Genomic DNA, 22,200 nt, shown 5'->3' with positions numbered 1-22,200 from the left:
GATGGAGAATTAGAGCTGGAAAATCTCCTTATCCCGCCTCCGAGGCTGATATGTACGAGGGGCTTGTGGAGCAACAGGACCCGAGGACCGAGCCAAGCCATAAACAACCACCTGGCTGCAAAACCCAATTCACACTCAATTAAATATCAGTCTGGAATCCTGCAGAGACCGGGGGGGTAATATAAGAGAGGGGGACCGGAGCTGCTGTTATTATTCACAGATCCATTATTCTCAATGTTCCTCTTATTTGATAATCTATTAGGGCGAGCAGCTTGGAATATTTTCCCGTTTATGAATCTGGCACTCTCGTGTTTCCCTGCAAATGGTTATTACCATGACAGAAGCAAATGGTTTTCCCCTGATGGATAACTGCGAAACGCGGTTTTGCTGCTACTTGCATTTGTCAGGGCCTTTCCCACTTGTTTGTGCCTGGGTAATGAGGGCAGAGCCTGGGACAGGCTGTATATCAATTAGACCATCAAAGACGCGGGGGCATTTATGGCTACACCCTTTAACCTCAGGGTGAAAGACCGAATTCTTGTTTTTGCATGTCAAAAGAAGAAAGAAAAAAAAAGATCCCAACAAAAAAAGCTGGAATACAACTTATCCCGAAGCCGTTCCCCTTCATGAAAGCGTCTGAGGGAATGAGTTATGTCGTCTTTTTCAAATTTTAATACGCGCCGCGGCTGTAACGTAAGAAATAAAGAGCGAAATGTGGTATGAAGTCTAATTAGGCCCAGAAATCACCTCCTTCTTTGCTCAAATGAGACATTTCCAGGACGCTTTAAGAGCAATTTTTGAGACATGTTCCACTCCCCTTGACTGAACAGCATCAAAAGACTTTCCACCACGAATCCCAAGGGAACCAGTTAATCCTGATCTTCTCCACAAGCAAAGGGATCATCTCAATGTAAATCAGACAGGGCAGCTTTTGATCAAAGTATTCAATCAGGTCTTAAACACATGACGCCATAAAGGAGCCTCGCTAAGAACAGGGTCAGTATCTCGGTTCTTCTCTCCGGCCCGGAGGAGGTGAAAGGAAGAAGAAGAAAAAACAGCTCGGATGAAAGAGAAAGAGTTTTAAGACTCATTAGGCGAGAGAAGGGATCCCACCGACGTTCTGCCGCCCACTCTGAACACCATCTGACATTTCTTGACCACACTTGACCCTCGTTCCCATTTCCTCGTTTTTACGAAAAAAGCGGCGCCAGACACAAATTGCCGGTTCACGAAATGTAAACAGACCAGTAAACATTGAGCTAAGCCTTTAGAAGCCCTCCTCTGCATAATGGATCAACATGCGTAAACGCGTCCTTGGTCGCTATTGGCTTGTTTTGTTTTCCTGAACGGGGGGGGGGGGGGGGGGGGGGGGGGTGGTTGTCGGAATCACAATCCGTCCAATGAGATTCCGTTCCGTTTTATTCATTGTGTGTTTTTAAAATGAGTAGATTCCTCTGTGGGAAGATTTAATGTCAAAGACGATCAATGTAGCTGCTGATCTCTCTCTCTCTCTCTCTCTCTCTCTCTCTCTCTCTCTCTCTCTCTCTCTCTCTCTCTCTCTCTCTCCACCTTATAATTTAGTGATTTGCGTTATGGGGATTTGCTTCTTGTCCCCATAACGTGGTCGTGTAAACAGACTTAGGTCCCAACAACATGAGTAATACCTGGACCACACACACATACACACACACACACACACACACACACACACACACACAAACACACACACAAACACACAAGTCCCCATGTCTTCACAATGACTTTCATTGATTTCCTGGAGACATATTCTAACCTAAACCTAAACTTAGAATATGGCTTCATGTCATTACCACACACACACACACACACACACACACACACACAGACACACGTCTCTCCATATTTGTAAGGACACTCATTGACATAATTTTATGAGGACCAATTAAAAATGTCCCCAGGATGATGGGACTGGACCAAAATTGTCCCTCATAGCGATAGAAAGACACACACACACAGACACACACGATTCTATGGAAGAAAAATGTCATCCTATTCTGCGTCACCCTGAACCCCCACCCCCCCACCCCCCAGCTTGTTCTTCCCATTCACACGATTTACAAAGAGCTTTTCGTCAAAACTGCATTTCACCTCTAATCATTAACCACATTTTAACAAGAGCCCGGAGAAGCCGAGAGCAACAGGCCTCTGTTCCCAGTGCAGAGCATCCCACTGGCCCCAGTTGTCATCCCAGTGAGATGTTGGGGGAGAACTGAAGGAGACCTCCACGGTTCGCACACACACTGCCATCTGCCTGCAGCCCGCGTTACTCCACGATCCTCGCAGCCATTAATAAAGTCTCCTGCAGACACGGGGCTTCGATCCAAGAACACTTTCAAATGTCCTCTCGCGCACTCATTTTGCACATGTCAGGCATTCACGTCGATGCACGAAGTCAGTGGTGCAACATGCACACGCACACACACACACACACACACGCACACACACACACACACACACAGTGGATCAGGAGAGGGGGGGGGGGGGGGGGTGATCATGTCTAGAGATGATTTCTGCGGGCTTACCGTGAATGCGCAGCGCCAGCAGGAGCATCCAAACCCCCGCGCACATCGCCATGGCTCCGCAGCTGTCCGGGGATCTTCTCGGGTCGGATGTGGTTCTCACTCCAGACGACAAAGACCGAGCATGCAACTTCTGCAAATCCCACTTCGGCTTCCCAGCGAGTCCACTACACTCCCAGTGAGCAGCAGCAAGCAGCAGCGGCGGCGCACTTTCGCAAAACTCGCGGATCTCTGGTGCGCGTCACGGGGCCGAAGCATCAATTTGTGCGTCTTGCGGCCGCTGGTGGAGAGTTCGATCGCCTCCCTAACCCCAAAAAATAAAAGCGGTCCGAGGCGGTGAGATCCGTGCAGGGGCGACGAGGAGACGAAGCTGGCTCTCTGCTCTCAGTTTAAACCATCCAGGCTTTGTTGCTCCATCCACCGCAGCGGCTGCACAACTCTCTCTCTCTCTCTCTCTCTCTCTTGCCCCCCCTCTTCCAGAGCTTGGAGCAGGGGTATGAAAAGTGGGTGGGAGGTACTCGATCGATTCCGCTTTGAGAAGTTTCAAACACTTGGAGAGTCTAAATGTCGCCGGGTTCTCCTCTTCCCTGGCTCCGCTCCTCCCCGTAGTTCCCTTCAAGTTCCCCCGGTTGTTCCCAGGCTGCAGCCGGACACAGCTGGACGCCCCAGGCCCGATGAAGTTGCTGTCAAAAATGGTGGGATGCGTCCTGATACCTTCTCGTGTGTCCTGTTTGTGTGGATGGAACGCACAGTGTTGGCTTCACCCCCGCTGCTCTGCCTCCACACTGAGCTGCTGCCTCCTGTCGACTGGCGCGTCGGGAGAGATCGGGATCGGGTGACGCTGTGCAGAGAGGGAGGAGCCTGGATTGTCCCTGCAAAATGAAAAAAGAAAAAAGAAAAGAGGAAAGCATGCATGGCCGGGATGGAGGCAGCTCACAGCAGCCCGGTGGTGCCTCCACCAGGAAGTGATGCAGCTCAACTTCTCGTGGCTCCACGTTGTGCAGCGGGAGGTGATGCATCGTAAAGAAAGGGAAAGATCAATGTGAGAGATTCTGAAGATAGATCTGTGGGAAGAGGACAGAGACACGAGTGTGTGTGTGTGTGTGTGTGTGTGTGTGTGTGTGTGTGTGTGTGTGTGTGTGTGTGTGTGTGTGTGTGTGTGTGTGTGTGTGTGTGTCTGTGTGTGCAGCCAAATGCTTTAGTGCAATGAATCATAAGATAAAACCTTCACTGTGGTGACCTCAACTAGTGCTATTAATAGTGTAGCCCCCCCCCCCCACACACACACACACACACCATTCACTCCCCAAGCTTTGATGCTCAAAATGATTTTAAATTCATCAGATGAATTAATTCCATTAATTTAAATGGACAACAATAGTAATGACGTTACTTCGCCTGTTAAAAAAAACAACCTAACTAGTAATATTTAATGCACATGGCTATACGTTGCACTTAATTAGTTTTTTAATTTTTCCCATTTAGTTTTCACCCGTGAAGCTAATGTGTCATATGCCGATGTTGCATGTAGAATGATTAAAGGCTATATGTAAACTACTCCAGGACATGTGTGTGTAGGGTCGTGGAAATTAACATACCTGTTTATTAGCAGATGGATGTGGGGGGGGGGAAATAGGCCAATTGGACAAAGCTGCTCGTTCCCACGGCTCCATCACTGCGGCTGAGTCACCTAAACCACAGCGGATGCTAGCCTGTTAATTTTCTCTAAACTGGAGGAAATGATTCCTCCGGGTGGGTGACGGTGGATGAGTCGAGTGTTTTGGGGTGAGGACGACGTTGGAGCTGATCCATGCATCTTTACTCTGCATGTCTTAATCAGATTATTGCTTATTCTGAATACAACCATATCCAGGTAACCAGAAAATGCTGGGTCTTATTGAGACTAATTGGGTTTGGTATCAGAATTTTGCTTTGAGTTAACACAGTCCCTGTGACAGTCACGAGCAGCGAGACCTGTTAACAACGCACAACGTTCATCATTTCAGGCTTTTACACCATCCACCTCTAATTGGTTAGATAAGTGGGAAATGTATAATGTCTCCCATGTGCGCAGCATCACCAGGGATCCTCTGAATGACCCCTGCTGCACGCCAGACCCCATGTGAACCGCAAGTCTAAAACAAATAAATCAGGGCGGGGTCGGTGAAAAGACAAAATCTGATCCAAACACACTCGTCCTCGCATGTTCTCCCAGTGAAGGCATGTTCTGTAGGTTGAAAACAAGGGAGGTGACACTGGAGGAACCGTCCTGGTGATGGTTTTAAAAGTAGACGTTGCTCAACAATTTGAATTTCCTACATTCAGTGTCATTTCACTTTCTGTCCTTCCTCCTCACTCCTCAGAGAGCTCATCCTTTTCTCTAAGAGGCAGCCTAACAGGATCATGTGATGGCGCCCTGCCTGTAAATGAACGGGAGGATGGGTGTGATAACAGTTCCCTCTTGTGGACGGCAGTTCTTCAGATACTCCCAGTCGACCGGGCTCAACCTGCAGTCGACTGTCTTTTTTCGGACTTCGGGCACCAAGAAAAAAATCACGATTTACACTCAGCAGCACGGAATTATCTGCATCATCTGAACAGCAAGAGAAATTACCTGGCCAGGCAAAAGAGCACTGGGCCAATTGGTTATTAGGGTCAGTGTAGTGTTTGGGGTGATGCAACATAAATCACACAAATGGAAAAACCTCATGCAACGTACACTTTCCTCTCTGAGTGAATGGTGCACGGTTAATAAACACGCCCACAATCCTGTTAAATGCAATAAACACACACAAGTGCGTTTGTCCTTGAAACACACAGATAAACTCCACACTTGACATTTTTGTTTTGTCGAATCCGAGGCTGCAGAGACGAGCCCAAATGGGCTGCTGCTTGAAATTCTGCATGCTCACACCAGAGTAATGGTTTTAGCAGAATGGAATAATGTCAGCTGAATGTAGTTTGTAGTCTGCAGCTGAAATGTGTTAGTGTTTGCCGACAGGGCGCACAAGGAAAAGAGGGAAAATTCACGGGTATCACACTCGATAGAGTGTTTCCAGGGTTATGAATAAAATATACAGTATGGATCAACTGTGTCCATTTCATACCACATCTTACCAGAGGGAAGATAAACTCTTTACTTCATAAACCAGTCCAAAAGGTCAGAGCAGCAGCAGCCCGGAGGAAATTAGAGATGAGTGGATTGTCTAAATCTGATGAACCCGGAAAATTTCGATTGGAGGAAAGGGAATATAAACCCCTCCCCCTCCTCCTCATCCCCTTTTCCAAAAGCAACTACCTTAAATGTGCCCTTTGGCAAGTCACTTAACTAGTACCTGCACTGGTAAGGGTTCATCAGTCAGCGATGGTTGCACTGTCCATGAAGAAGAAGAAGAAGTCGATGCAAGGCCCAAACTTGCCGTGGCAGATAATGGCTAAAAAGCTGTGGATTTGCCCTTTGCATTAACTCCACTGCCCCTCCATCGAGCGGCCGAGGCTGTGATTGATTTACAGGCGAGCTGATGAAATTTGATACGCTCCTCCTGAACTACAGCAGCTTGTGCCAGAGCTCAAGGCGACGCCTGAGCCGCCGGTGGGAGATTTAGGAAGTGTCCTGCATAATGAATATTTGGAGAGGCCTTAAATGCATAATATTAATCAGAAAGTCCTTCATCTGTTACATTTACAGGGCTCGGCTCTAAAAGCCGCCGCAGAAACGAACCCAATTCGCTCACGTCGTGTCATTTATCAATAATTCTGGCTCCGGCTGTGGCACTAATCTGCTCCGGGCCCGAGCCCTGTCATCCCCTCAGTTAGTGATGCAAACGCTGATTTATACGACACAATATCTGTCGTATCGATGGCCCTAATGGAGGCCGTCACAAACTTGTGATTGTGAGAACTCTGCCAAAGTGCTGATGAGTGGAAATAGAATCCAGGTTTTTTTATGCCGTCCAGAATAGCATTGAATCGGCACTGGGGCCGACCCAAGTCTGCCGCCCTGGAGAGAGAGCGGCTCTTTTGATCCCAAACTGTTTGTTTCACATGGCCTGGAAAAACACTCGGATGCAGAACTCTGTTTTCCCACAGAGACCATCTCCAGTTTTCCCGCACAGAGACACATCTGCAGTGTTGAATTGAAACGTGATGTAGCGTTGATCTCTTCACATGTTGAACAATCCGTCATTTGTGATGCATGTTTAAGGGAAAGAGCCGATCTTCATGCAGGAAGCAAACATCCCAACATCTGGAAACAACCCCCCCCCCAATGCATGGCTGCTGTTAACTGATTCCCCCTCAGCATTTAATACAGTGAAATTACACTGCACCGAACAAATTACTGACCGTTTAGCTTAATGACTTGATACAGTGGATTTTAATTTTTTTTCACCTGACAGACTTATGCCGGTAATGTGTTCAATTCCTGGTTCTCCACAGAGATGGCTGCAGACGCCCGGACCTGGATTAACTTCCTGATTGGATTTCCCGTGCTGCAACAGGTGATAGATGAGGGACACAGGTGCACTGTAGATAATGTGTAGACATAGGTACTGTAATCTCGAGGATGTAAACATAATTCATCCTGGACATACCATAATCTTCATGCTCCCGAAATCCCCCCCCCCACACACACACACGCTCTTGACACAGCAGAGAGGAGCGAGGTGTTATCAACCTTTAACAGTGTTTACTGACAGTGTATTATCTGTTTTTCTTCAAATACCAATCAAAGCCTCAGAACCCGGCTCTCCGGTGCTGCCAGCGTGGGCTCCCCGAAAATCACTGGAAGAGGAAAAGAGGACGACTTGAAGATGTTAACTCTCAGCGGCGCCCTGGGAAAGGATCAGGCAGAGAAAGAAAAAGAGAGAGTCGTGGCTTCAGTCAGCGAAGTGGACAAACTGAGAGGAAACTACCGCTGTGGCCTGAGATAACCAATTGAATAAGGTTTACGAGATTTCTAACGATGGACATTGGTAAATTATTTTAAATCTACATATATGTATTTGACCTCTGGCCACATTCTGCCCTTCGATGGGACAAATATGCAAATTGAAAAACGTCTGTACTCCACTAGCTGTCGTGTGAAATGTACAATACATTATATACACTGTGTTTAATGTTGATTGCATATTTAACGACTTCCATTTGACTGTCCCACACAGAATAAATAGTTCTGTAATAAAGTGAAATGGACCGAAGTAAATTTAACCTTTAACAGAGCTGTGTGCTGGCGAGCCGCTCCAATTCTAACTCCTGATTTGAGACATAAAATTATACTAGAGAGGGAAAATCATTATATTTAACATCATCACAAGGCGTCTGCAGTATCCCACATTTAAGGTTTGATAGTTTAGTATAATCCAAGTTTAAAATCCTTCAAAAAGGTAGAAATATTGCATATACACAGTCACAGAGCGGCCGTTTCTCTCTCTAATCCCTCAAGAGAACTTTACTAGATTGATCTGGGATCATAAATCAATGCAAACTCAAGCTGATTACTGTATTTAGGTCTTAAACAAATCCATTATATCCAGAATTATTCATAATTTAGTAGAACAAGCAACGCTGCTAAAGCCGAGGTAGAAATATTTGCAGTGATGTGTGTTGTGTGTTGTACGACAGGGGTTCAAAATAAATGCTAATGATAAAAAACAGCGTGATAGTACCAGGTCGTTTGTCTTCAGAATGGAAGCAGATCTTGTAATAATAAAGAAAATATCTCCTAATCAGAACAAAAGACCTTGTTACTGCGAGAAAACCAGGTGATTTTTCCTTGTCCAGCCAAACGCTACATGCTCCTGTAGTTCAGGGCTGTTTTGGTTTCATTTGAAAAAAAAAAACACACACAAGCTGCAAACACAAGAAATGACGGCTAACCGGAGAAATGCAGACGACGCACTGTGGCCCACAGCATCTCAAACCGGCGAGTACACACACAGACAGGTACTCAGCCTTTTATTCATGAGCTGTGATGTGTTTCAGTTACGAGACAGAGAAAGACGATGTGCTCGTGTGCAAGAAAGACTTCGGATAATTCCTCCCTCTGGGGAGCGTTTAGGAAAAATGCCACTGGTCCCAACTTAAAGAGGAAAAATCAATCTGTAATAAAGTAGGTAAAAGTCCCATCCTGCTGCTCGCCCAGTGGACGGGGACGTGAGGCTGATAAAGGAATGAATCGCGCCTCACAGGCAAACTGCATTGGCATCTGCAAGGAGACAAGTGACCTCTGTCTGCTAACCTGCTGCCGCTAATGAGTGAGCATTAGCACTAGCTTATGGGTTAATAAACACAGAAAGAGCCAGTGTGGCGGAGAGCTGAGAGGACAGAGAAGGCTCAACGACAATTAATCTTAACCTACGACCACACGACCTAGTATCTATACCTATAAATGTGAGTTTAACAGATGACTCATGCTCTGAGCCTCCAGAGTTTGACCTTAAGTCCTTTTTTCTCACGTACAAATCCAACCACTAACATTCCCCCTGTTTGAAAAACTGTATCAGTCTCACCTTGGACTTCTGTCGTCCTTGGGTCAACTGGAAACTGCCTTTGAAAAAGCGCTTTATATAAACTTTTGTGTCTCTATTGAATGCATTCGATAAACATTCACAATGTTGGTGGAAAAAATATGTGAATCCTTGGACTTAGAAACTGTTCAAAACCTCCTTTGGCAGCGATTCCCCTCAAACAGGCAGCTCAGGAGGAACGTCTTCTTTCTTTGTCTGAAATCATTTAACCGAGCCCCAACTCCTTGTAGTAGATGTATTGCAACATTTAGGGTCATTATCCTGTTGCATCACCCGACTTACCTCACCCACTAACCCTCAGTGATGGTGTCTAGCTGTCCAGGTCCAGAAGCAGCAAAAGGCCTGACTCCCTCCACCCTCCTTCACCCTCTGAGGAGATGTTTCCATGTCGGTATGCTTTGACCTTCCTACACCACACGCAGCGCTGCGTAACATCGACAAACAATTCATCTTTGCCTCGTCAGTCCACACAACATCTCCCCCGGTAGTGTTGAGGGGTGCCGAGGGGGCTCTTTGGCAGACGTCGGGGCCCCAGAGATGTTTGTTTTGGAGAGCAGCAGCTTCCTCTGCGGGGTCCCTGCATGGATTACTCAGAAACAGAGTTGTTATCCAGTGATTCATTCTGTGTTGTGACTGCGGAGTTGTGTAACGGCTCATTCATGCTGCCGTTACGTATGAGAAGAGACTACTCACTTTCCAACGATGCAGCCATTACCGCCCGTAGGCGTCCTTGAAGAAGTGAATATTTGAAAAGGGCCAAACGATCTGCATTGTAAACGACGGAGGTCCAACCATCCCTCAAAGTAAACTGGTATTCTTCCCCCTCTCGACTTCTGTCTCCTTTTAGAGGACGTGCACAAAGACAGATGAAATGAACGCAGGGTACAGACAGTCTGTATCTGTATGTAACTTTGACTGTTCCCTCTATACACGAGCGTCCAGTTAAAGGCTCATTTATCCTCACAGAGCTAAAGTAGAAGGCACTCAGTCAAGCGTATGCCTCCGCCAAGGCCTAACAGTCCCCTTAAATTGCATCAAGCCGCACCATATCACACACTCATAGATATCAGGCCCCTAAATACGATACTGATATTACTACATCAAGACTCGTGCAGCATTTCCAGGGAAAATGGTGAAAACGTCCCAAAGAAACGCTCTTGGAAATGGATTGTGAACTTTCTAAAAGCTCCTTCCTGTGAGGAACGTTGCACATTTCAAAGTCAAAGTCGCTCAAACCCATTTCTCTAATCTTGTTTCGCTGACTGGACGTCGCCGTTTGCCAACTCCTGACTCCACTTTGCATTTGTTGATGTCCTCAGCCTCCGGATTCCAACCTACACTCTGGATGTTTGACTGACGTATTGGAGGAATACAAGGATTTCTCTTCTAATGGATTGATTCAAACTCAAACCTTCACCCTCTAACCTAGATGAAGACGGGGCCATTCTTCCAAGACACACTTGAACACAAATGGAGATGATTCCAAAGGGCTCGTTCCCTTTGCTCCTGCCGTCTCTGCACGGAGGCACTTTGTGCAGCGGCAGCAGGATGGAATCTCTGCTCTGTGGATAATGAGATGGATCACATGCATGGTAGCACTTTTTAAGTTACATGGTTTTTAACAATCTATCAGCAGGGGCTCATTTTCAAGCCACTTCAAGCGATCTGCTGTCTCCTCTCTGACTGGCGGCCTTGTTAAAACCTGGATGTTCCTGCTCTCGTACAGAAGAGACCCGACTTCCCTGCACATGAAATATAAATTATCATTCTCACGTTGCTAACAGCCAATCCCTGAATCAGGCTTCATAATACCTGCGTGATGGCAATGAGCCACCTTTATTTCACTCATCAGTGCTGAAAATAGATGCAGTTTAGCTTAACTGTATGGGCTGTGGACGGCAGCCTCCTGTTGTTCATTTCCGTGTGAGCCAGCCGGTGTCGTGGCATCCTTCTATTTACGATTTGCATGAGGTGAATTGAAATCAAATCATTTGCTAATGGTCCACTATTCATTCTGATATGAGCGGTTTGGGCAGGACAACCTTTTCATCACCAGAGCTTTTCAATTTTTTTTGATTTTCGTAGAATATCCACTTTGCTGAATTGATTGCTGAATGGAGGACAAATTGAATGCAGCTTTTGTGGCAGCGTTCAAAGCCATGATTTAGCGAACGTGCTTCAGAGATGTGCAGAGCAGGTTCTGGGTCTGTCTGATAAAGTCCCCCGAATAAATACCTTCTATCACCTCGGGTTCAGGAAACCTCAGGGATATTTAAGGACAATCTGAAACCAGCTACACACACAGAGACTCCAGCAAAAAGTTGATATCTACAAGGTCGAAGAAGTGGTGAGGCAAAGAAACTCACAGACAGACAGACACAGAGACTACAACAGCAATTTTACAAAGTAATAAATGGAGCAAAAAAATAAACATCTCCTTCTGCCGTACTCTGAGGAGGACACCTGAAGGTGCCACAGCTGCTCCGCCGCCATCTTCCTACCAGAGTCTCAATCTGCCGCTCGGGATGCTCGATGATTCGACATTAACTTAACCAAATTACTTGTTTGTGTAATTATATTGTCTATCATCTGCTGTGTTACCTGCGATGTGATCATTAAACCCAGGCCCCTTGAGTTGAGTGCATGTTTCCAGAACACTGCGTCCCCGATGTGCTGTTTGTAAACAACAAGTGCTTGTTATTGCATTGAGACTTTATTTTTTTACACGGCTATATTTATGATAGATTGTCTTCTCTGTGCGTTAGACTGCAAATAATCACACAAGCGTACATTCAGACGGACTTGATGAACCGACAGACAAATTCAATTTGGGCGAGGGAAAAATAAATGGATTTATAGGACATGTTTACCTTGGACTATGTAAATTAATGAAATGTACAAAAACCCCAGATTGGACTTTTTGAAATGCTGACTGCATCGGAGCGATTCCAGACTATCGCCTCGGGCGGGTGATTTCATTTCTTTATTTCAAAGGAATACATCATTAAAAGTGTTTGCGGGGAGACACATGCTTTCTGTTGGTGCCTATTAACTTCTATTTATATTTCATGATTTATTTACCAGTGGCTTATTAGCATGAATGTATCAGGAGGCGGTGACACAAAAAGCCAGTCTGGGTTCTGCAAGAAAAACATTTCCATAAGCTGGCCGTTCCATAATCAGAGGACGAGGAGTAAAGTTTAAAATCAGTCACCAGCAGAATCAGAAAGTTAAAGTTCAACTTGTAGCAGATGTTCAAAGTGTTTTCATGTGATGAAGGTGAAATAAAGTTAAATCTGACGTTTGATAGAAGTTTGTCACAAATTGAGAAAAACACACTGCTCCTGAATGCAACTCGACATTTTATTTGTATACCAGTGTGTTTACAATTGCAACAAGCCACGCCTCCTACTACACCCATCTGAGCTACCATATAACTTACAATTTTATTTTTGCATACTTTGAGGATCTTTTATAACATTTTATTCTTGTTGTGTATTATTGAATTTCTCCTGTTTAGCAGTTTTATGAAGGAAACATTAATGTGTCCATTCATCTCCTATAGCTGCATGACATCAAAACAAAGTAAAAATCGACTTTATACGTCTCAGTTTTACAACAATAACATGATAAAAGTAGAAAGTAGATTGTTGTGCTCCTCTCGTCTGTGGAGAATAAAAGAGGAAGACATGATTTGACGTTTTAAAGGAGACTTGTCATCACATAATAAGCAAAGACAGACTGTGTCCGCACTCCATAAATACGTTTATGCTTTTAACGGTGCTGCAGCAGACAGACGGTAATTCCACTGCTCGTGTTCTCGCAAATTTTAATGCAATGTTCTGAATGGCCATCAATATGAACAATTATCATAACCATCAGATGTGCCCCCCAGATTCAATCAATAGCTCTCCGGAAATGCACCGGCAGACAGGAGATGCATTTTATTCTGTCATTCGAGTGGGAATATTATCTGTACTCCACTCTGCAAACTCTGCACATGAGGAGATTTGAACCAAAGTAACTTTTCCTATAAAACAACATATTAACAAACAATGTATTGTTTTTCATTTAAAAGCAGCACATCCCTGTTTTCAGATTCTAACCTCAATTAGTTCTTTATTGCCATTTGTTTGTTTGTCTGTCGGACGGTTTACTAAACAAACCCTGAACGGACGGGACATGGGCGGAACCATGAAGAACCAATTCGATTTTGAAAATGATCCAAGTAATTGGGCAGATACTGGAACTAGTGAGTTTATTAGATAAGAATAGATGGAACTTAATTTAAATTGTAAGGATATAGTTGCGCCGACAAAAGTTAACTTTATAAAATGTCAGAGGAAGGACTTGAACCGATTCATGACTAGAAATAAAAAAGACAGAATATCAATCCTCTCCATGTGTAATGTACAATAACCAAACGGAAGAAATACATATTACTGTGCATTTTTTTTTAAAGTCTGCAGAGTTTAAACTGCTGAGCAAGATGGAGAAAGAAGAACCCAAGTGCTGGGAGGAGAGGATCATATCTGGAGATCTTTAATTTCAGTCTCAGGCTTCAAAGGCCCGCAGAGAGAGAATGAGAGAGAGTCGGTGAGTGACCGGTGGGCTATCAGCAAATGGGTGGGCAGCGGCAAGGGGCTCATCACAGGGACCCATTCTGGAGGTGGGAAATTACTCCATCTGTGTGAATAAATTCCAGCTGCAGGCGGCAGCCAGCTCCATTGAGCGTCGGGGAAAATAAGTCATGGAATTCATTAGATTATCGTTTATCGTCCGTGGTGAAAAGAGCAGAGAAACTGAACGATGTAACACAACTCATGGGGCTGAGATTCTTTGTTTTGTAAAAAGATCAAAGGAAAACCTTCTTTTTGACAGAAAGATGGAGAAGCTGTTTTTTTAATCTGGAGTAGTCCTGTGCATCTTGTTTATTTCCATCTTATCGCAGTGGGGGGGCTCGGAATCAGCTCGCGATCAATCCTCTTTCCCACTTGTCTGGAGGAAAACATCTGGTTTTCAATTAGATATTTAGTGAGTCTCACAACAGGGGTGCTACCTCAAAGAGGCGGCAGTGTTACCGGGCCGGCAATAATCACCACGCGGCTAATGTGCCTATCGGAAACAACACGTGGATGGAGAGCTCAGCCATCTGCAGTATCTTAAGATAGCTCGTCGCAGCCTGGCTCTCCTGATAAGGTGCAATCTGATTCAAAGAGATCAAGCCAGCTGCAGGAATATAAGTCATCTCAATGGAAAATAAACCCAGCCAACAGCCACGGTTTAGGACAAATCCACACAGGCAGACGAGCTCCTGCCGTGTCGTGTGGGTCACGTGTTTGAGTCCCTGTCGTCTCTGTTGCCTTTTTGTCTGCAGGAGTTTTGATAATAACCCTCGGAGCGCGCCAGAGGGTTATCAGCCGTCACCTCCCGGTAACAGCGTCTTATAAAGTCACATTTGTTTGGGGGGGTTTTCAGCCGATGTGGCAGCATTTGAGAATACGGAGATAGCAGGAAGAAATAAATAAAGTAAGAAGAAGGATCTGCGAGAGCTGATAAGACGTCAGGATGATGAAATTGATTACAACCTGTTTTCCTCAGCGTGTTGGACATTTTTGCTGATCTAACACAAAACAATCTACCGAGTAACACAATGGGAAGAAGTGGGTTTTGACCCGCAGCATCCTGTATCTGTCATCGGGCCACTTCTGGGACTGGATTGCGGCTGAGGGCCCGTTGGGAAAACTCTTCAAAATTCACTTCAAATATTTATTTTTGCAGATGGTTACAAAGTGAAGCCCACCATAAGGGCTCTACTGGTTTGGATTGGGACCGGCAGAGCGGTGAGGTTTCTCCTGGCAGATCCAACTGCGTGTGCCCGATTTGCTCGGATAGAAGATGTGAAGCATGTCCCCCCCCCACATCCCCCAGGGCTTCCCAACCTCAGGAGGAGGCAACAAGATGGTGCCGATCGGGACTCTGGTGCTCTTCAGCCCTGAGCCTGACGATATCTGGCAGCTGATCCAGATCTGCTGCTCCAAGCTGCTGCAGGTTCGAGTCTGCCTGTCTGAACAGAGCATCGACAAACGTAGTCTCAGCCTGACTCATCCGGTCACAGCAGGGACATGCACCATGTTACTATAAAGCAGGATAGTCATAGGAAATCAACCCACTTGGTTCCAGCTGAACCAGATCCACCCCTGGACTGGTGGCGTGTCACCAGGGCTCCTCCCAGTCAGCCAAGAGATAATAGGCTTGTTGGGCCATCTTGTTAAAGAGAGTGTGTCGGAGCAGATTCCAGCGTGCACACACAGGCAGGGATGAGGGACTATAAGCTTACAAAGCCCCATTAGAGAGGGATGAGACCCTTTTGAAAGACACACGCTCTGGAAGGTCAGCCTCCTGATCACTGCAGGCACAAACCTCCACCAAGGCCACAACACAATCAGGACACAACATATTCCATACACTTCTTCTTTCAGACAGAAAAATGTCTGGAATATTTCGACATAGTCTTTCACATAAAGAAAAACAGCGGGAGATTGTCACAACAATATAACAATGTCAGATATATTGAGGCGAAGGGCTGGAGCATGCAGGAGGAAGGACATGACTTTTAAATTCCGCTGCGGATATTGTGTTTTGTTTGTTTACAGAATCGACACCGGCACTGGTCCTTAGCGCTAAAAGCTCTTGAACCAGCAGCGTTCAAACCATCAAACAGGGCCGGTAGGGAACTGGGAGTTGTTAAAGAGAAATGTGCATTGAGTATTATTTAGGATGATAAAGGGAAAGTACTTTATTTAGTTGTTGACAAAGAGAACTGGTAAAGTGGACATATTGTCCCGATGCTTCGGGGGCAAGTTTGCTCTCATTTTAAAACACAATGATATGTATGGACACAGATCTCATGTGATTTACTAAATAAAAGTAAAAATGCTGGAATCTCAGAGCTTTTTAGAAACTGGCACAAACAAAGAGGTTTTTAAATCAGTGTTTGAAAGTCAGTCTCTGCAGCTCTTCTGCCGAGTGAGAGTCATGTGGCTGAAAGACGCTGACGCTCTGAGGCTCCTCTCTGACGAATACCCGACCTGACAGGGTGTCTCACTGTCCTCATGAAGACGCCATCACACCGACCCTAACCAAACCAAACATTCCACTGCTCCTGGATCAGTGTCCCTTGAAAAAACACTGTTTTCATTATCAAATTTAGCGTTAAATCTATTTTACAAGGGAAACCTCATTGTATGTTTGGGCGTTAATTTAAAAAAACAAGACTCCAAATAACATTTTTTAACCAGATAATTGAAGAATAAAGCAATCTTACAAACAAACATCTGAAATGCATGAGGCCAACACGACCACAGAGGTCTCTCATCTTCACCCTCAACCCACAAAAGCATCCCCTGAAACAGCTCCCCCTAGAGGGGAAGGTGTACCAAATGGAACATGGTCACTGTCCTGTGGACCAATCTATCCACATCTTTCCTAAACTGAAGAAAGGACATCACAGACATACAACTTGTAAAAGTTATGGATTATAATATATGGATTACACGAGGGTTCTCAGGCGCTTCATAGTTATAGTGCTAAAAAAGTATAAGTATCCTTTAAATTGAACATTGAGGCAAAGTATCTGGCTCTTAATCCTGCAACTGGTGATTAATTAATTTTTAATTAACATGTGGATTATGAAATTTCCATAAAACAGTGGGGAATGGTCTGAGTGCCTCAGGTGGAGCTTCAAATAGAATCATCTTTTATCTGACCAGAGATCCACAAAATAATAAAAACCTTCATTAAAAAACATATGTTAATAATAGAAGCAGGAACTCTATGTTTGAGGAACATGAACAAGTGATTATTTGCATTATTGACAATTATTTTCCATCAATCAATTGAAGAAAAAATTATTATCTCCTCACATGTTGTTCAAATATCTTCAATAATCAATAAGAGCGAACCAAACATTCTGACATACATTTGTTTGGCTAAAGGATGGCTGTTTGCATTGGTACACACTGTCTCTCTGTGTGTGTGTCTGTGTGTGTCTGTGTGCATGTGCGTGTGCGATGCTGTCTGCACTGAGGAAGGTGATGAGCCGGTGTCTCGGTAAAAGCCAGCTTTGGGATGCAGGGGCTCCACTATCTGTTTGGCCGCCCGAGCACAGGCCTGTGCTCACGGTGTGATAACACGGGACCCGCGTATAAAACGGTCTTAGCCTCCCAGAAAAAAGTTCTTTAATCAGTTTGATGCGCTTAGTGAGCAAAGACTGAGGGAATTGAAGTGAGGGAACTCAGGTCAGATAATGAGACTTACATCTGTAACACAGAGAATGTGATTTCCTCGAGTCCGGGGCAGAGAAAGAAGAAAAGCTCATTATCCTTATCACTCTGTCAGGAGAGGCGAGATATAAACATTATGCATATTTTGTGAGCCTCTCGTCGGGAAATTAGCTAAATCCGTCTTTTTCTTTTTCCACCGGTTTGCATTTTTTGTGTGTGTCCACTTTCATATTTCACGCTTTCAAATGCACGAGGCCGGTGTTTCAATTTGTCTCCCGACTTCCTCAACGTCCTCTTCATGTCCGCGTCCCCCTTTTCATTTATTTCTGAGAAAAGCTGACAGTTAATTGGACGTTTGAAATGGATGATAATCCCGTCTGCCCCCCCCCCCCCCCCCCCCAGGGACCGTCCTCTCCCTCTGGTGGAGGAACAGCCCAGTTTTGTTGTTGTTGTTGTTTTTATGTCCTCCCGAGCTCAGCAGATGAATCAAAATGTGATGGATGTGGGGAGAGGGAGGAAAACAGTTCATCAAGCCGCAAAGCAACAGGCATTTCGACATGGGGTAATTACGGCTGACATTGATTAGCACTTAGTCTAATCATTGCAGCAGTCCTGCCCAATTTCCACATTTTTTGCAGGGAAAACTTCGTCATCTGAGGAAAAGAAACGATTTCCCATGAATTCAGCTCAGTCTGACATCTTTGTATACGCTCGTATTTTCACTCGAGTTATAAAAAGTTTATCACAAAAGTCCGGGTGTTGTTGCAGCTGCAGAAACGGGACGCCCGAAACCGACGCAGAGTCTTGCTTAAGGGCACTTCAGCAGCTTGCATGCTCCGCCGTCACAGGGGCTTGAACCTATTTTAGGGATGGTCTCCCAACTCGCTCCTCTGCCAGTCTGCTGAGGGGCAATGTCATGGTCACTGGAGTCACACATCCTCCCTGCCTGCTGTTCACCGAATGCAAATAAAGCTCGTGCTCTGGAAGCAGTCGGGAAATGAGACTCGTCCCGATGAGAGAACACAAAGAACAACAGAAGGTCGATCAGCGACACAACAACACTTCACCCAGTCCCCTTATTGCATGTGGACCACACTGTTTAGCAAACATGAGGCTTGAATATTTCATATTATGATTTTTTTGGGGACTGATCTTCAGGTGTTGGATCATGATTAATTGAGTGTTACAACCCGGGGCTCAGTTAAAAAGCAGCGCAGGTTATAGATTTGAAAATACATGTTTTTTTCCCTAATTTTGTGACCCAACCTCTCGGTGCTTAAATAAACCACAGTCAGTTTTATTTTTGCTTGAAATAAAAAAAGTAGCTTGCTCGGAGAAAAATGAATTTGTTCTATAGGAGCAAAGTGCCGGCTGCTGCTTTGATTTTGGTGGATTCAAAGCAGACAGGTTGAGAAGTGCAGCTGTAAGCGGGGGCCACCTTTGACTTCTAAACGAATGTGTTACATCCCACACCCCGATGCTGTGATCACGGTGTTGAGGGCATCTGACCAAACATCACGCCGGAGCTTTAAAAAGAAACGCACTGCACCAAAACCTTGGAAACGGCCGACATTAGCTTCATCAAATAAATAAATAAAAACTTCTAACACATAATGACTGTGCCAATAACGCCGCGGCTCTGGAATTGAACCAAATAATCTTTAGCACAGCGGTCTGAGAAAAATCAAAGCCTCCTTTTGGAGTGAAAATGTCATTTTTCATCAAGCTCCTGCTTTTTTATTATGATCCACTTGCAGGAGAAGGTGATATAATGAAACGCTGAGTGAGAAGCAGGAGAAACAAAGTGCTTAGCGTCGGCTTTTCACTGGAGTTCTGTTTGCCTGTGAAAACAGTCAACACCTAAGGCTCCGCACAATGCAAATGCAGCTTAAAATCAATGATGCATGTGTAATGGATTTTCTTACATTTGAAATGACTGAGTGAGCAATGAGCACTGTGTGCATCTGGTTGAGCAAGGCAGTGCATCTGAGTCCATTCACAGCACACAAGGGGCGTTAGGTTGTTTCTAGAAAAATAAATACCACACATAATAAAAGGAATTACAGACGATGCAGAATTACATGGGAGGACAAATTATACATATTTTTTATTTATTTTTGATGTTGCTGAAATAGCTGCCGCGGTGGAAATCGCCAGGAGACGGTTACAGAGTGGTTAGTCACTGCCTCCCTTTATTAGCATTACATAAGAGATGTCAAGGCTGGCTTGGCTAACACATCCCCACGATGCCAAGAGCTACTCATGCATGTTTTACATCCTGCTACGCTGCCGTGAGATTGGACTCAGAACCTCTGGAGGCTAAGTGACTTCTCATGTGGAGGTCAATGCCTCTGCTCTACTTTTTTCTACATGTGAATGGTACAATGTACACAATGAGGGGCGAGGGAGCGTGTGTGCTGGGTGCAAATGTCATTTCCTTTCCGGTTTTTACATGGAATACTTAGCGAGAGAAGAAGAGGAAAGAAGAAACGCATCCCTCTGTAGAAACAACTCTGCACTCCACAGCTTCACTGTTAATACTCGGAAATACTCCACCTCCAGAAAAGCAGGAGTGTAATTCATAATAACAGCGTCTCCCCTCGTGCCAGTTGCAGTTGTGTGTCGTGTCTTGACGTTGGGAAAGAAAAAAAAAAGAGCCTGAAAGAACAAGATTTAAAATTACGAGGCTGCAGCGCATATCAGGCAGCGAATGCATCATTTGGAATATAGGCTGTCATTTTACCCGGCAGATCACAGTGTGTATATATATATATTTATGTGTGTGTGTGTAGTTGTGTATTTATACATGCTTCTTGGTGGCTCTGTCTGTACGAATGCATCTCCCGTCCACTATTTCCCCCGGCAGGCACCGGCACAGGGAAGTGTCCTTATTTGACTCGTCTGGTTAAATACGGGTTATAAAACACAATAATATGAAATGTGTAATGAAGTGATAATCCGCTTTGATACTGTGTTTAGAAAAAAAAAAATCTATTGCTCTGGTTGTTCTGGCACCGGCACAGCTGTGTGTGTGGGGGGGGGGGGGGGGCATTTCTCTCTCTCTCTAACCTTTCCGAGTCGGATTGCATTCTCAACACTTTCTAAAGCTTCGCCAGGAAAAGAAAACATCAGCATGTTGCTGCCATTGAGATCACTATTTATACCGGCAGTGAATGAAATGATGCGGCACAGTGTGTCTCGGCTCCGAGTCGTAAACTTTAGCTTTTATAGACGTAGCAGTGTCGGGAGCTGCCTTAAATAACACCGCTCACGATCCTCCGAGCTGCCGTGAACCCACCGGTGGTTTGATGCTGCTTCACATCCTGCCGCACGGACACTGGACGTCTCAGCTCTCAATTTCAAATAGGAGCCATTTTCTGATCATTCTATTCGGGAGCAGTGTTGAGTTTAAAATTAGATTTCAGTCAAAAACTTTTCCCCTTTTTTATGTGTGTGTGCAACACTGAGCATGTTCCAAATTAAAAAAAGATGAATAGATGCAGTTAATCTGGTTTTAGGTGGTGCAGCTTCTTTTCAAATTGATATCCATGCTTCCCCAGACAACTCAAAGCTCCCGTGTAATTTGATTTCTGTCACTTTCGAGTCCCCCTAGCTTCCTGCGTCCCTTTGAGATCTGATGGACAACTCACTACACAGTGCAGCGTTATTTGTGGTTCACAGTCGTTATAATTAAAAATTCCATCTCCGCATCATAAATGATGAATGAATTCCATGAAGTGACTGTGTTCTACTTTATTTTTGGCAGCAGATTACATCTGAATTAATCAGGTTATTGTAGTTCTGCAACATGTAATCCTGCTCCCACAGCTCAGTGTGTATGGGGGGGGGGGGGGTCTTACTGCGTTTTCATCTGTTGCTGACGTCTAGTTTTAAAAACATGAGAGTGAACTCCCATGATGCAACGAGGCTTTAAATTGAACATAAACATATTACATCCTGCAATAAAAGGAAATCTCTCTTTTGTCAGCATCAGCTTGGGGTGAGGGAGAGGATAGTGCTTAATGTCATGTGTGTATCTGTGTGTGTGTGTCTGTGTGTGTGTGTGTGTGTGTGTGTGTGTGTGTGTGTGTGTGTGTGTGTGTGTCCACTGCTCCTCCCCCATTGAGAGCTAAGTAATTTTATGCTCTAATTCCTTCCTTTAAATTAGGCAGGAGGCATAAAATATGAAAAGGGCAGGGATATTTTGAGAGGTCACGTGATTTGTGGTATAAATACTTCAGGACCACTTGAAATGAAACGTTTCATTGTGTCATGAGAGCAAATAATGTTCGGTGGTGACTGGATTCAAAACGAGAGGGGTCTCTAATGTGCGCTCCATCCTTTATTTACCCCCGTGGAATAAGATGCGCTGCAGCCATAGGATAATCTGCCCGAGCGGTTTTGCATTAATCTGGGTGCGGTGGGATATCCAATCCCCTGCTGCGACCGCTTTCTGCCAAAAACCGAATCCAACGCAAGACACAAGAAGGAAAGAGGGTTTCATTTGACTCTTCACCACAATGGAAGTGAGGCCTGATGCCAAGAAATGGCTCCAAATACACAACCAAGTGTTGCTGTTTGAATTTAAAATGACACAGTTTAAGACCCACAGATTTACACTTAAAACGATATCTGTGTCTTTCACACATCATCGACTTTATCTTCACATATGACATGTGACATCTGTCTCGTGGAGTCTGTCATTTGTCACGGTTTCCACAAGATGCCGTGCACTCGGCTTCGAGCTCGGGACGTCTCACACCTTCATCCCGTATTATCAGCACTTGCGTTGTTGGGAATAAATTAAGTGCTCTCAAATCTACACCGTCT

At 44.9% G+C, this 22,200-nt stretch overlaps 1 protein-coding gene across 1 annotated transcript in view; it reads right to left on the bottom strand.

Annotated features, from left to right (window-relative positions):
- nectin1b (nectin cell adhesion molecule 1b) overlaps positions 1-3,376 on the bottom strand; it is a 139,461-nt gene extending 136,085 nt beyond the window's left edge. The window contains 1 exon segment of the mRNA XM_062385740.1: positions 2,562-3,376. Within this exon segment, the coding sequence (XP_062241724.1) occupies positions 2,562-2,613 (52 nt within the window). The 5' untranslated portion in view covers positions 2,614-3,376.
- Positions 3,377-22,200: the final 18,824 nt, after the last annotated feature.

This window comes from Platichthys flesus, chromosome 4, assembly GCF_949316205.1.
Source record: "Platichthys flesus chromosome 4, fPlaFle2.1, whole genome shotgun sequence".
In the NCBI taxonomy this organism is placed as follows: domain Eukaryota; kingdom Metazoa; phylum Chordata; class Actinopteri; order Pleuronectiformes; family Pleuronectidae; genus Platichthys; species Platichthys flesus.
This window is presented reverse-complemented; position numbering and strand designations above follow the sequence as displayed.